Raw genomic sequence first — 13,497 nt, 5'->3', positions numbered from 1 at the left:
AACGTGTTTAATGATAAATAAAGGGTGCAAATATAAATGTGTCTTCTGTGAGTCCTCAAACTAAATAAATGGAGGTGCACTGTGGCTTAGCAGAAAAACGTGGACCCCCACCCCCGGCAAAAGGAGGCCTGAGTGGGCCCCATTTTAAAACATCCAGTCAGTGCCAGACAGTGCACAGTAATTTGTAGGCCTTAGCAGAATGCTTCTAACGAGTTACAGTTAAATTCAGTGATTTTCTCTATTACATATCCCAGTAACACTTGCTCTGACATTAAAGGTGACAACTTGTTCACAACGTTTGGCAGTGGATGGATGCCAGTTTGGCTTGTGGGCAGACTAGAGCCATGCACATCTGAGTTTTATGGGCTGGCTGATGTAGTAAATGTTTACCACAGTGAATCACAATCCAGTATTTCAGCAGTAACATGTTAAAAGTATTAATAATTGCATGTAACTGTTATTCCATCTAGAAGTCATTCAGGAGAACTGCAATCCCAAAATACTCTATCACTTTGACCCTTAAAGGGATAGTTCAACATTTTGGCGTATTCATCTATTGCCATAATGGCATTGAGGTAGGTTCATTACCTTAAATTTTCAGTGCATGTTGTTTTGAGATCCATGGGGCAGAGGTGCGAGCTGCTCAGCGAACACAATAAAGGTGAATGGTACTGGCCCCCTGTCCCTTTGAAACTCAAGATATCAGATACACAATCCAAAAACTCCAAAATGCTCATGTGGACAAATTGTGACCTGCACATTCATTATGGCAATAGGGCGAATTTGCCAAAAATGTTGAACTATCCCTTTAACTACATGGACTGATGGAGTGGGTTCATCAAGGACTTTCTCTTTTGCTTCGTCCATACTAGTCCACTCTGTCTTTTATTCTTGATCCAATATATTTGCCAAAAGAGGTACTAAATAATTTCCAGTCAGGAACCTGATTAGGTCAGTGCAGTGAAAGCTGTTTATTTTTTATTTGTTTTAATCCATATCCATAGTCCATCGCATCTTTTGTATTGTTAGGGTTATGTCTGTCAGACAAGAAAATAACTGTTATTTTCATCAGTTCAACTGTAAACAACACACAAAACAATGTTTTTTTTAAAATATATAATGGCAGCAATCAATAGACACAAACAAATATCTTATCAGCTTTGTACATTTGTACTGGATTTTATCAGTGTGGCTGAAAATGATGAAATGCTCCATTGCGGTCTGCTTTTACTGCAATAGTCCATAAGAGGTCAGTAAAGTCTCTGGTCTTGAGTCAGACTGCTGTCAGTGGAGGCTCATTTCCAGTACTACATCTACGTTATGTACGTAGGGCTGTGATTTTATCAATACTCACAAAACCTATACATGTACTCTATACTGCATGTTGGTACCTATGGTTGGTATTCCATTGTGTGCTAAACATGTACACTGATTTGATTATCTGGTAAAGAGCTAAAAACCTTGACTGAGACAGTGGCTTTATATATGTTTTTTTTTAATTTTTTTTATTTCTTCGCCATCGACTTCCAAAAATCAAAAAAACAAATGATCAAAAATACAATATAAACTTCTGTAAATCAATACACTGAATTTTTTTTTTTTTTTTTTTTAATTTTCTTACACATGGCAAAAAACACTGAGCAAAGACAAAGTTCAGGCTAGTGACTCTGCTTAGTCCTCTTTGCTTGTCTAGATCGCAGAATATGGTGTTTCACAAACGTTGAGCCTCCCCCCTATTATCCCCGATCATATACAGTTCACTAGTTAGGCATTTGCCAAAGACAAACAGTACAAAGTGCCCAATAACATGTCCTGGAGCTAATAACCGTGTTGACATTTTCAATCGAGCATGAATGCAATCCACCACTATTCAATGTATACGCCCCCCCCTCCCTCCCCAGATTCAGCTCCCCATGAACAGTTGAGACTGAAAGTGCACAGATGTACTGAAAAGGTGGGATGCAGAGGGGGAAAAAAAGAAGGGAGATGAGACCCGGAGAGTCAAGGCGAGTTGCTGTCAAATCAGTGCCCATGTTTTTGGGATCAATATGATGGTGAGTAAGTCACAGACACTCCATGAATCAACAACAGGGAAAGATTAGCATCAATGGGGGGGCACACCACTCTGCTGCACTCTCTCTTTGCCGGTTTTATTCAGAAAATGTGAAAATGAACCCAAAATAACGTATGGTAAAACACCCATATAATACAATAAATTATTTTCATTCATCTTCTGAATACAGAACAAATAACTTCTTGCTTCCATTTATCGTCCATTACTTGTTTTTGTTGCACTTTGAAATGTAAGGGCTTTTTTTTAGGGCTTAGAAAAAAATCTGGCTTGTATAATGTTCAACTAAAAAATAAAAATTGCAGTTGTGCGAACGATAGAAAAAAAAACATGAGATGGTGACTATGGATTTGACCAAATAAAAAATAAGATAGAAAAAGAACCTATGTACCCTGGTGGGGGGAAGCTGGAGGAGAGGGAGGGTCTTTGTGTCCCGATTGTGGGGGAAGTTAGTGGTGCTCGGCAATCCTCTCATCTAACCCCCATTTGCCTACCACTCTTTCTTCTTCTCATCCATGGACACTCCGCCAGGTCCAAGTGCCACCACCAGCAGCAGGCCGCCGATGACAGAGGTGGTCTGGAAGAAGTCGTACTTGAGGAAGTCGTGCATGGGCTTGTAGGCGGGGATGGTCCAGAAAGCATTGAAGTAGACATTGATAGCCAGGAGCCACAGGACGAGAGTCAGTGCTGCGAGTTTGGTTTTGAAGCCGATGGCCACCAGGATGATGAGGGCAGTGCCCACCATGTTCTGCAGGATCTGTGGAAGAAAGTTAAGTTCAAAATGATATAATTATTATGGGCTTCAAATTCATCAAGATAAACCAACAACACATGATCATCATGAGTGACGGGCAGTATAATGTGGAGACGACAAACAATGGCATAAGATAAGATATAAGATATTCCCTTATTCATCCCACGCTGGGGGAATTTACATGGCAGCTGTACTACCATGTAAATTTACATAGTTGCTGTATGGGCGCTACAATGGACACTTCAGAGTGACACAGTGACAAAATTAAAGCAGATCTCTGCATATTCATTTTCATATTGTATTGAAATGAATGGGGACTTCCAGCTGGAAATGTATAATAGGCTTTGAAAAATACTGGTCAGTCATTTTTATATTATGTATGCTTTGGTTAAACGTCCGTATCACATTGCATGGTCCTTGATAGTGTTTAAAAGTAATGCTAATGTAATGACTATTCACCCAACTGTCCTTGAATACAGACAGTCCCAGTCCTAGTAATTGCTCTCAGCACAGCCTTGCTATCTCAGCATCCAGACAAATGTGGTGGCGTAGCACTGGCCCTGCTCAAGTGATGAGAAATCCATTTCAGCAGAATATGGGAGAGCTTGGTGCTCTCAGTACTTACAGAAAAGAAGTTGGAGTCAAAGTGTAGCAGAGTCATGAACATAAGCACGAGCAGTACTCGGCCGCCCAGCTGCATGTACTGCTTTGGCGAACTCTCTCCCATGGAGGGGACTCCAGCAAACATGCTCTTTCCTTCCGAACGAGACTCAGCCAGCAGCAGCAGCAGACCACCTCCGAGGGCAAGGTTTCTGGGAGCGGACACAGGGAATGGTTATTTTGGTAATTAATGCTCTTAATTTGTTTACTTAGGGAGGTTAACTTTGTTTAGTTCTCTAAAACCCCACTGAGTGTCACCTACCTCATCAAAAATTTGAGGTCCCATAAAATGCTGTATGCGACAGTCTGGTGGGAAAAAGGCAAAATTAGACACAATGACATGTTACACAATGGTATTTAAAATGTCATTATTATGTCATTATTCTCACCTGTAGCGCTATGATGCCAAATAATCCAAAGCAGGCATACTGTACAAAATTTCTACTGAGGATGAGGACACAACCACCTGTTGAGACACACAACAAAGCAAAGATATGTTAAGTTATGGCCCCTGCCAAAATATAATTTGCAGTGTCATCTGAATTATTATTTAATATGCTGTGTTGAAGCCACTTAGAAAAACATAATAAAGGTCAAACAACAAATTCTTCTTGCGAGTGCAATTGCAAAGAACAACAGTTTATAGTTTCAGGCTAATAAAAGTGATATTCACACTGCTTTGTGGGTGCTGCCTTATCTGCCACAAGATCTTAGATTTAACACCCTTTCACTTAATAGGCAATATGTTGGCAGCATAGGAGCATTAGTGTATACTGGCCAAACTCAGTTTGTTTCAACAGCAATCATATTGTGCTTCTTACATCACAAGAATCGTCTATTCTTGCAGACAATAAAAGCCATGATGGTCAACAACGACCAAATCACTGAGGTAAAAGTTTAAGATTAATTCAGTTTTTAGTTTGTGGACATGTGGACGTGTTGGCCTCTGACCTGTCTGATCAGAGAGATTATTTATATCTTTTAAAGAAAGTTTAAGACCTATGCATATTCATTTCCAGTTATATATTTAAGTATATAATTTTGTTACTGAATTTAACTTCCTGTCTTAGATCATAAAACATCAAACTTGAATGGCATATAGCTCATACTGCTAGCATTAAAAAACATTATCTCATCTTCTATGAAATTTGACTCACTTTTCTTTTTGTTTTCAGAATTTGCGTCACACAACATCCAGTGACGCTAAAAACAGAAAACTTAACTTCCTGTAGCAGAAAACTCAGTGTTGACTCATTTCTTCTCCTCACTTCAACCCGGCTGCCATTCACTCACCCAGCTGTCCTATGAGGTTAAGCAGCACAAAGCAGGTAGCCAGGAAGTAGCCACAACTCCAGGTCGCCTCGATGTAGTCTCTCTGCTCGTTCCACTGGAACCACATGCGGATGCCGTCCTCCAGGAAGGTGCTGATGAGACACAGACGTGCCAGGTGGGGCAGGTACTGCTTGGTGACCCGCAAGAACTGTACAACAGAAGAAAAACCAAAAGAGTAAGGTTAGATAAGAAGAAGAAGAAGAAGAAGAAAAAAAATGAAAAGGATGTGGTTGTTGCTGAGGAGCTCATGAGATTGCTTACGACACCCAAACTGTGAAACAACACCATTCTGGGCCACCAAGAGCTTGCAGATTTCCTCACAATAACAGTCCAGCTTGGTGCAGAGTACTTTTAATTATTATTTACACAGTCAATTATGAGGGTAGGAATTAGCCCGCTAGTGACTGCAACTGTCAGGCTGTGCAAATGCTGAAGCGGTACTCTTTTAATTGCTGCCTTGGACAGGCTCTGCTCCAGGGGGAAAAAAGAATGTGTCAAACCACTTGTAAAGTAGGTTAATGTGCATGATACTATCTTAAGTTATTCTGATAGTTATGCATGCAATCTGTGGGACAAGTTCTTACTGTAACTGCAATACAGGAAGTGTATAATGTAGATCAGTTGTACTTTCTTTTTTGCACTTAATTCTAACTAGAACGTAACATAATATCCGGATGTAAGTGATTCCTAAAAGGTATGAAACGTCTGTTGTAGTCTAGCATGGCCATGCCTCCATATTATAACTCCAAAAGGCCTCTTTGCATGAATTGGAGTATGTAAAATGCTTAAACAACAAAAATACTCTGTGTTCCTCTCTCAGATAGGATTCATAACCACTCCAGTGTTACAATGAAGAAGCAGTGACCTGCCCCCTTCCCCGCCCACTCGGCAGTCCACATCAGCACTGTCAGACCTCGATGGCCTATCGGTGTTCACCAACTCCCACTACGACTGCTGAGGGGGACATGAATGGACGAACTGGGGACCAATCCGAACAAGTCAGAGGTTGCTGCTACAACCTAGAAATAGACCATCTATCTAACGTGTTAGCTCAGGACCCATTAGTGAGAGATGTGGCCTTAAAATGGGCTCAGCGGGATTAGTTGCAAAGCAAACAAACCAAATGCTGTAAAATACACTACAGTTTCCTCTTTCCTGTCATTTTTACAATGCACAGCACACACAGCACTCATTGTAGGACTGTATACACCCATGAGGCATAATTGTATCTGGTTAAAAGATCCATTTCTGGTATATGGGCTTTGAATTCATTCATCACAGCTGGCATTGCCATATCCAAAACTGTCTCCAAGACCTGATATTTGAACTGGGAGGACTCCACCAAGGAGATGGTCAACATTAATCTGGTCTGTCCTGTAAAAACACAAGGCCTTGAATCTAGAACAAAACAGTACAGCACATACTGAACTTTTCAACGAACAGAAGGTACAACACACACACACACACACATACACAAGAAAGAAAAAAACAAATCTCTGGGGGGTCTACACACTAAGATGGGTCACACAAGTTGACCTGAAATCTGATATAGACGTCTCAGCTCACTTTTTTTTTTTAATAGTAGACGCCTGTTGTTACACACAGACAAACCCAGCTGCAGAAAAGCAGCACTGGCATGTGTAATACAGTAAAAGCAAGATCTACAACCAGTTTTAGGGTAACATGGCCCAACATGCAGATGCTAAGTCCATGGGGAAAAACAACTTAGGGGCAGTAAAAGCTTCATCAGCCATCAGCTATGCAAAGCAACTAGGTCAAAAAAAACAAAAACACAAATGTGACTCAAGAGTGTCAAGTCAGAAACTTGGTAGCTAAGCTAAGTGGTTTCACAATTTGGTTGGCACTGGACTGAGATACACCGGGTGGCTACAGACGACAAGCTAATTTGCTACCACAATGTTACACCTGTTAACCAAGCTTCAGTTAAACGAGTCAACTAACGTTAAAGCCTTTTATTTTCCACCCCCTCACTTTGCCTTTCTGGCGTATCAACGTTATCAAAAATACACATATAGGGCAGATTTGAAGAAGAAAAAAACACGAGTAAAATGAGCTGTTGCGTTGATGCAAAGGTGGCGCTAACGCTGCCAACAAGTTACGATATACTTGTGTAAATAAACAACGATTAAATGCGTCAAAAATGTTAAGAGAAACCACTTTGGTGCCTGCTGTTACTTCATTCTCAGACAAACTAGTTAGCGGCTAGCAGGCTAACAGCAGCTAGCTTGTTAATAAGGTTGAAGTTACCTGGTCCGCCACGTCTTCGGCTGTGTTCATGAGATCCTCCTGCCCCATGGTTTTCATGTAAATATTACGAGTTTTAATAATAATAATAACAGTATAAACGCTCAGCAGCAGCACGATTTAAAAAAAAAAGATGTGCTGGATTTCTTTTTTCCGCTAGGACTGTTCCTCCTCCCCTCTGATAACGTTATTTACTTGAAGATTTCCCCCGATCGCCAGCAGCCAGGACGTAGCTAGAGAAAGGCCGCCTCCGCCCCACAATGCCCCGCGATTTGACGAGCGAGAGGGAGAGAGAGAGACGGGGCCCCCCTACATGGTACTGCAACCGCTGCCTGCCACGTATACTGAACCGTCCGCCCGCCCGGGAGGGAGCCTGACGCCGCCGCTACTCGGCCCTGTTGTTTACGGCCGCCACACGTGTAATAAACAAACACAGATTTATTATACCACTCCACTACTCCACCTACTGAATATGTATTTAAATCATAAAATGTAAAGTAGAGTACAATCATGTCCCAGGCAGGCAGCTTTTAAAGATGGTTTCACATGTTTGGACAGATGTGTAGGTCTACTACTCTTCTATATTGCAGGGTTAGTGGTGTGTGGATATGATGATACAGTCTTAAATATAAATTTCATTGATTAAAAAAAAAAAAAATCACACACGTTTTGAAAATTTGCCCCAAATCCTGGATCTTAAAATGAAAATTAAAAAAATAATGAAAATTAATGTGAACATGTAAAATCTTTGATTATAGATCTGTAGTTAATAAACTTATTGAGCTGATTTAATTTATAACAATGCATTATAGTTGAACGTATCACATGTGTAATAAAAATGTTAAATAACATTTTTATTTAAAAAATGACTAGTAACTAGAGCCATTGAACAAATGTAGTGTAGTACAACTTTTCACTGAATTTCCAATAATGTAGGAAAGCAAATTATGACATATTTACTTCATTAAAATTAAATATATTTAAGTGGTAGGAGAAACACACAACAGGTCAAACAAACAAACAAACAAACAAACAAAGGTTTCAAAATCACCTAACTGTCCGGAGGTATAAAGCCAGCAAGTCAGCAACATTATGATAGGGCCATTTTTAATCATCACACCTTTGCATAATTTATACATTATAGTCATGGTGAAAACAAGCACCTAGTGAACTGCCTTAATGACAACAACACTGTAACTACAGTATACCTACAGTATACAGAAGAGTGATAGATTAAAGGAACAGCTGACATAATGTCAACAGAGTGTGTGTTGGTGAAACGCTGGGGCACCACAAGGCTTGAGAACGGCATCAGATCTCATAGGAACACATTATTTAGGTCAATAAAACTCAGTTGGAGGTTAACAGATCACGGTTCTGATGATGTGATGGAGACAGCTGTCTGACAGACGGAGCTGAGCTGAAATCTGGTGACTGCAAAGTCCACGACGTAGCCTACAATTCACATGAGTTTCATCAAATCATTAAGTGGCTCTTTGCTCCCTGTGAATAGTTGCATTGTCACTCTGGGAGAGACCACCCTACTCACTGGTTTACTTTGTCACCCGACCCGTAATGGCAGAAAGTGACACCAACACCGTAACAACAGTATGTACATTTACTCATTTACTTATTTTATATATTCTTAAATGTGCAGCAGCCCCTCTTTATCCAGGCCTGAATCTTTATTAACCTTTAACCTAACCCTATCTATTAATACTGTCTCTTATTTAGACACACTTCTGCAGTATAATGTGGTGTCCAGACCAGCCACACCTCCTTTCGAAGACATTACATTTGACTTTGGCCGACCACAGGTGTTGCCAAAGAGGCAGACAAGATCTTTCTTGTCAGTTCAAAATCAATGCAAAGACAGCCCATTGTCTACCAGGAGCTCTCAGTGGACTTTGCTGGTGCTCAGACTGTACTGGGGTAAAGGTAGATCACAGAGACAACCTGAGGGGACAGGTAGGAGGTTACAGATCAAAGTAGCTCCTAACAGACAGAGTTAGGAGGAGAAACTCCTAAATATATGGGGTGTGTGAGTGCTAATTAAAACTGTAAAGCTCTTGGTCTAAATGTAATACTGCCATAAAAGTAGGCCCATCCAGAGAAAAGTCACTGAGGTCCACTCACAGGTAGTAATACCCAACAGATTCTGTATGACTGAAGTGATAATAAACATTTAAGGTCACATTTTGATGGCATGATGTACTAATCCAACACTGAATATGGCACAACACACTTAATCAGGCTGTTGCAAGGCCTCGTCTTATTTCTGTTGAGCAACTCCTGCCAGCTCCACCTTCAGCCCCTCATCAACAATTCTCCAGCCAGTCTCCCAGCATGACTCCATCTGCAGCCCGGAGGGACGCTATAAGTTACTGTTTCGAGGAGCTACTCCGGAGTGGCTTGGTGTTTGCAGAGGGACGAACAGCCAATGGGGACAGAAAGAAAGAAAGAATGAAGGCATTTAGCTGCTGAGGGCCAAGATGCAGTTGGTGGGAGGATGATGAAGATAGCTGCCATGAGAGGGCAGAGCTACGTGAAGGGAAGCAGGATAGAGGCGTTTTAAGGGGGCCATAGCTTACAGATGGCTTGTTAACTGCTAAGACCAAAGCCCTGTACAAAGTCTTTAAACTGAAGAGCATGTTCTCTCCCTGTTTGCTAAACAGGAAAAAAGTATTTCACCAAGCAGGAACACAGCACACACCACCCGACCTGCTGCTATTTAAATGCACAGCAGGGACTGTGACCCAGCTGTGAATATTAAATGCTAGTCTGCACTCAAGCCGAAGCCATGGTGTGATCTCAACATCTACATAGAGATGAACGGAAAAGGAAATAGATGATGTGATAGCACAACACTGTCCCTGTTACATCTACAGCATGAACACTCCCTGATGGTCACATAAGAAACTGCTTAATTACCTGCTACTGTTAAAGGGATAGTTCGAGTTTTGGCAAATTGGCCCATTGCCATTATCCCTATAGTTTTAGGAGTAGGTTCGTTACCTTTAATTGTCGGTGCAAGCTATTTTTTTAGAACGGCAGATCAGAGCTTGTGACCTGCACATACACCACGCTATGAGATAATAACGGAACGTTACGAGACGGAGTTGTTTTAGAGGTAATTTCAGAGACTGCTTGCCGAAAAACTGCCCCTGAAGGGAACGTGCATCAGCGTTTTTGCATGAATTTACCTGGAAGACAACGCCGTCTTGTAACGTTCCTCTGAGTAGCTCGCGACTCTGCTCCGCCGTTGTAAAAATAGCTTGCACCAACAATTAAAGGTAACAAACCTACTGCTATGACTATAGGGATTATGGCAATGGGCCAATTTGCCAAAATGTTGAACTATCCCTTTAAGTGAGGGAGTGATTTTCTTGTAGTGAGAAATGCTGACATCCCATCTATTATGATGAAACATTAAAGTCTAAATTATGTGTAAAATACTCTGCAATAGGTGCTTGTTTTTGGATAGCATTCCTCTCTGAAATGATTATTGATATATGGTCTGCAGCATTTGGTCCCTCTGTCTTCACCTAGTGTTGATTTATAGGCTATAATTGGAAATAACAGACATAGACAATGTTTTGCAAGATCAAACTGTTGTATTTTATACCAGATTTCTTGCTTATGAACCAGAAAACACAATTAATTAATCCAGTTCAAATACACTCTCAATGCCATGTAAACCTTCCTTTTTTGAAACAGTGCAACTAAATCAGAAAACGGATTTGTTGTAATATGGTAACGCGATACTTTGCTAACACAAAGGTCAGGCTGGCTCAGGTGTGGGAATACAACACCAAACTGGTTGTGAGCACTGCTCTATAACAAAATATCAGGTATGAAAATACTCTACAGATCTGTTTTTGCATTTTACTTCCCATTTTTCACATTTCCTTGTTTCTTACGCCCTGATTTCCACTGATTATTCCTAAATTTCTTCTGAAAACCACCACCCTGGACCTGAAAGACATTAATATGACATCATTAGCATCTGTCCAGAAAAAAAGACATCATAATAACCTTAATAAAGTAGATCTCACACCCACACACACATGTTCATACAGACCTTTTTGCGTTTCTGCACAGCCTGCTTGTCCACTTCCATATCCATTTCCTCGTCTTCATCTGTTTGGAAGTCATCTTTCTCCTCATCCTTGCCACCCTCCATATTTTCTTCTGCCTGGTCTTTCAAGGTGAAAACAGATGCTGTGGGAAAATATGACACAATGTTAGAGCAAAGAGCCAGATCCTGTAACTTTGATAGTCCAACCTACGGCCAAATTATACAGCTGTTTATTATTTATTCTTCTGATAGACCACATTTGTTTATCAATAAAATTAAAGAGATTTTAACTGCAGACAAGGTGGACAAATATATCTTTAGTGTGTGTGTGTGCACTGTGGATACTGACAAGGATAGAGGTCGCTCATGCTGTCTTCAGAGTCGCTGTTCTCCTCGTCACTGTCTGACGGCTCCCACACGCTGTTCCCGTGTTTTGCGGCCCTCCCCCGACTGACCTCCTCTCCGATGTCTTTGGGCCTTTTCTGTTTGAGTCTGGCTGGAACGAATTCAGTCCCCTGCTGCACACACTCTTCATCTGCAAGGAGAAAGAGTCACGTTTAGTGGTGACGTGACGGTGTGAATTGTCCAGCAGCTCATACTTGAGTACACTGATGATCTGAGTATTGCTAGTGATGGCAGTACAAGTTAAGAGTTCCTGTGAAGTTAAAGAATATTAAGGTACATTAGCAAAACATCTAAGAAATGAACTAAGACAATAGTAGAGTAACCTGAGATAGATGTTCCAGTCCAACTGTGCAAAATCAAACCATCATGTGAGCACTGTGACTACTTATCAGCCTGGATAAGATGTCAAAGGTAGTGATATCACTGGCTTCTTTGTTTAACAAAAATGGAACATAATGTTATGTTGTGTGGTGTTTCTACTTTTTGCATCTTGAATGCATCATCCATTGGATAGTTAACACATGGCATTGGCTGTTGCGTATTACTATACAGCAATTTGGTCAACCCTGGTTGCTTTAAATGTGCTTCATAAATACACATGACTTGATTTGATCTCGGAGCTGTATTCAAAATTATGAAAATGTTGCTCAAAGCCAGAGAGAGGAGCGGCTGCTCTGACTCTCACACCAAGTAGGTTCTGGGTTTGATTTCCTGGCCTGGGGAGTTTAATGCATGTCCTCCGGTTTACTCCCACAGCCTAAGGACATGTAAACTATGTTAACTGATGACTCTATAAGGCCCTTAGGTATGTAGCTATATATAGAATGATTTATGTTCATCAGAGAAGTAGCTTTGATTGACAGGTGTCATGACACACAACAATGGATAAGATCTCCATTGTTCAAAATGCATAGCATCAGCAAAACCCTGCGGTTTTTTTTTTTAAAGGTGCAATGCATGTGCCATGTATGCCCTTACATTTGGAGAGGGCCTTCTTGAAGCGTTTCCCGTTGACATGCCTTAAGACGTGGTGTGGCTGCCGGTTGAGATGTCTGAGGGTCAGCCTACAGAAGAGCTGATTACTGGGGGGAAAAACACACACAAGAAAACATCAAAACATAAAGTGGAGAGATCAGTTTCACACATTCAGGAACATACTGTTACATTTCAATGGGAATCACACCACAGCAGGGACAAGCTGGTGTTGACAGTCAAGTAGCCTACTTTCTTTTGCAAAATGACAGCAGACTGACTGACTGACAGACGGGAATATTCATGGGGAAATACAGAAGAAGCTCGTCCTTACGGCTGTTTGGAGCTCGATACGATGTGTGGTTCATACTGGCTGTAGTTAAACTCTGCTGTCGCGCTCAGTTTCTCATATTTCTTCCCTTGAGTGAACTTCTGCAGCTCCGTCAGGTTGCATGGAAACTCGTGGCCATTCAGTGTGCATTTGATCTGCAACAACAGATGTGGTGCATTAGTCGCTAATGATGGTGCAGTGATTAATCATTCACAACTAATGCACATTCACATTCTCGGTCAACACCATAACAACACTTCACTGTGCATGGCTCATGAGCTAAATTAGCAACACGGCTAGCATCACATTGAAAAGTGTAGAGCGTGTGGTGCGATGGAGGGTAGTTTGCTCGCCAACCTTTTTGCCGTCTGTCAGCTGGAGAAACGGGTGGTTAAGAAGAAATGCTTTGAGGTCCGAGGGTAATTCATCCATTGTTTAAAAACAGTTGAAAACAGAGCTCTTCAGACTAGTGCTGATCAGGCCACCCCCACTACAGGAAATGTCCACACGTGGGTTAGGCTGCACAGACTCTGTTGCATGATATCCTGACGCCCTCCACTGATCAAAGTGAGGAAGGTCAGCTTAGTCGAAAAGAAAAGCTTCTTTATCAAACATTATCACGGCATTAT

General features: G+C 41.2%; 2 protein-coding genes across 2 annotated transcripts; both read right to left on the bottom strand.

The window, feature by feature from the left end:
• Positions 1–983: 983 nt before the first annotated feature.
• Positions 984–7,372, bottom strand: surf4 (surfeit 4). Its single transcript, XM_083983455.1, has 6 exons — positions 7,086–7,372; positions 4,779–4,965; positions 3,875–3,951; positions 3,748–3,791; positions 3,451–3,637; positions 984–2,828 (listed from the first exon to the last, which is right to left on the bottom strand). The coding sequence occupies exons 1-6, from the start codon at positions 7,140–7,142 to the stop codon at positions 2,562–2,564; spliced, it is 819 nt and encodes a 272-aa protein (XP_083839581.1). The 5' UTR covers positions 7,143–7,372; the 3' UTR covers positions 984–2,561.
• A 3,268-nt stretch (positions 7,373–10,640) lies between these two features.
• On the bottom strand, positions 10,641–13,382 carry surf2 (surfeit 2). Its single transcript, XM_083983015.1, has 6 exons — positions 13,226–13,382; positions 12,872–13,023; positions 12,544–12,647; positions 11,510–11,695; positions 11,164–11,303; positions 10,641–11,057 (listed from the first exon to the last, which is right to left on the bottom strand). Exons 1-6 carry the CDS (start codon positions 13,298–13,300, stop codon positions 10,968–10,970), a joined length of 747 nt encoding a protein of 248 aa, XP_083839141.1. The 5' UTR covers positions 13,301–13,382; the 3' UTR covers positions 10,641–10,967.
• Positions 13,383–13,497: the final 115 nt, after the last annotated feature.

This window comes from Trachurus trachurus (genome assembly GCF_905171665.1).
Source record: "Trachurus trachurus genome assembly, chromosome: 12".
In the NCBI taxonomy this organism is placed as follows: Eukaryota; Metazoa; Chordata; class Actinopteri; order Carangiformes; family Carangidae; genus Trachurus; species Trachurus trachurus.
Note: the sequence above shows the minus strand (reverse complement) of the source record. Positions and strands in the feature narration are given on the sequence as shown.

What these genes read in the sequence shown, in the direction of transcription:
- surf4 (XM_083983455.1), bottom strand. Translation starts at nt 7,142, where the DNA reads ATGAAAACCATGGGGCAGGAGGATCTCATGAACACAGCCGAAGACGTG. An exon ending in CCGAAGACGTGGCGGACCAG is followed by an intron (nt 4,966 to 7,085) that starts GTAACTTCAACC and finishes TCTGTTGTACAG; the next exon opens with TTCTTGCGGGTCACCAAGCA. An exon ending in TAACCTCATAGGACAGCTGG is followed by an intron (nt 3,952 to 4,778) that starts GTGAGTGAATGG and finishes GTGTCTCAACAG; the next exon opens with GTGGTTGTGTCCTCATCCTC.
- surf2 (XM_083983015.1), bottom strand. Translation starts at nt 13,300, where the DNA reads ATGGATGAATTACCCTCGGACCTCAAAGCATTTCTTCTTAACCACCCG. An exon ending in AGCTGACAGACGGCAAAAAG is followed by an intron (nt 13,024 to 13,225) that starts GTTGGCGAGCAA and finishes CTGTTGTTGCAG; the next exon opens with ATCAAATGCACACTGAATGG. An exon ending in GTATCGAGCTCCAAACAGCC is followed by an intron (nt 12,648 to 12,871) that starts GTAAGGACGAGC and finishes TTTTCCCCCCAG; the next exon opens with TAATCAGCTCTTCTGTAGGC.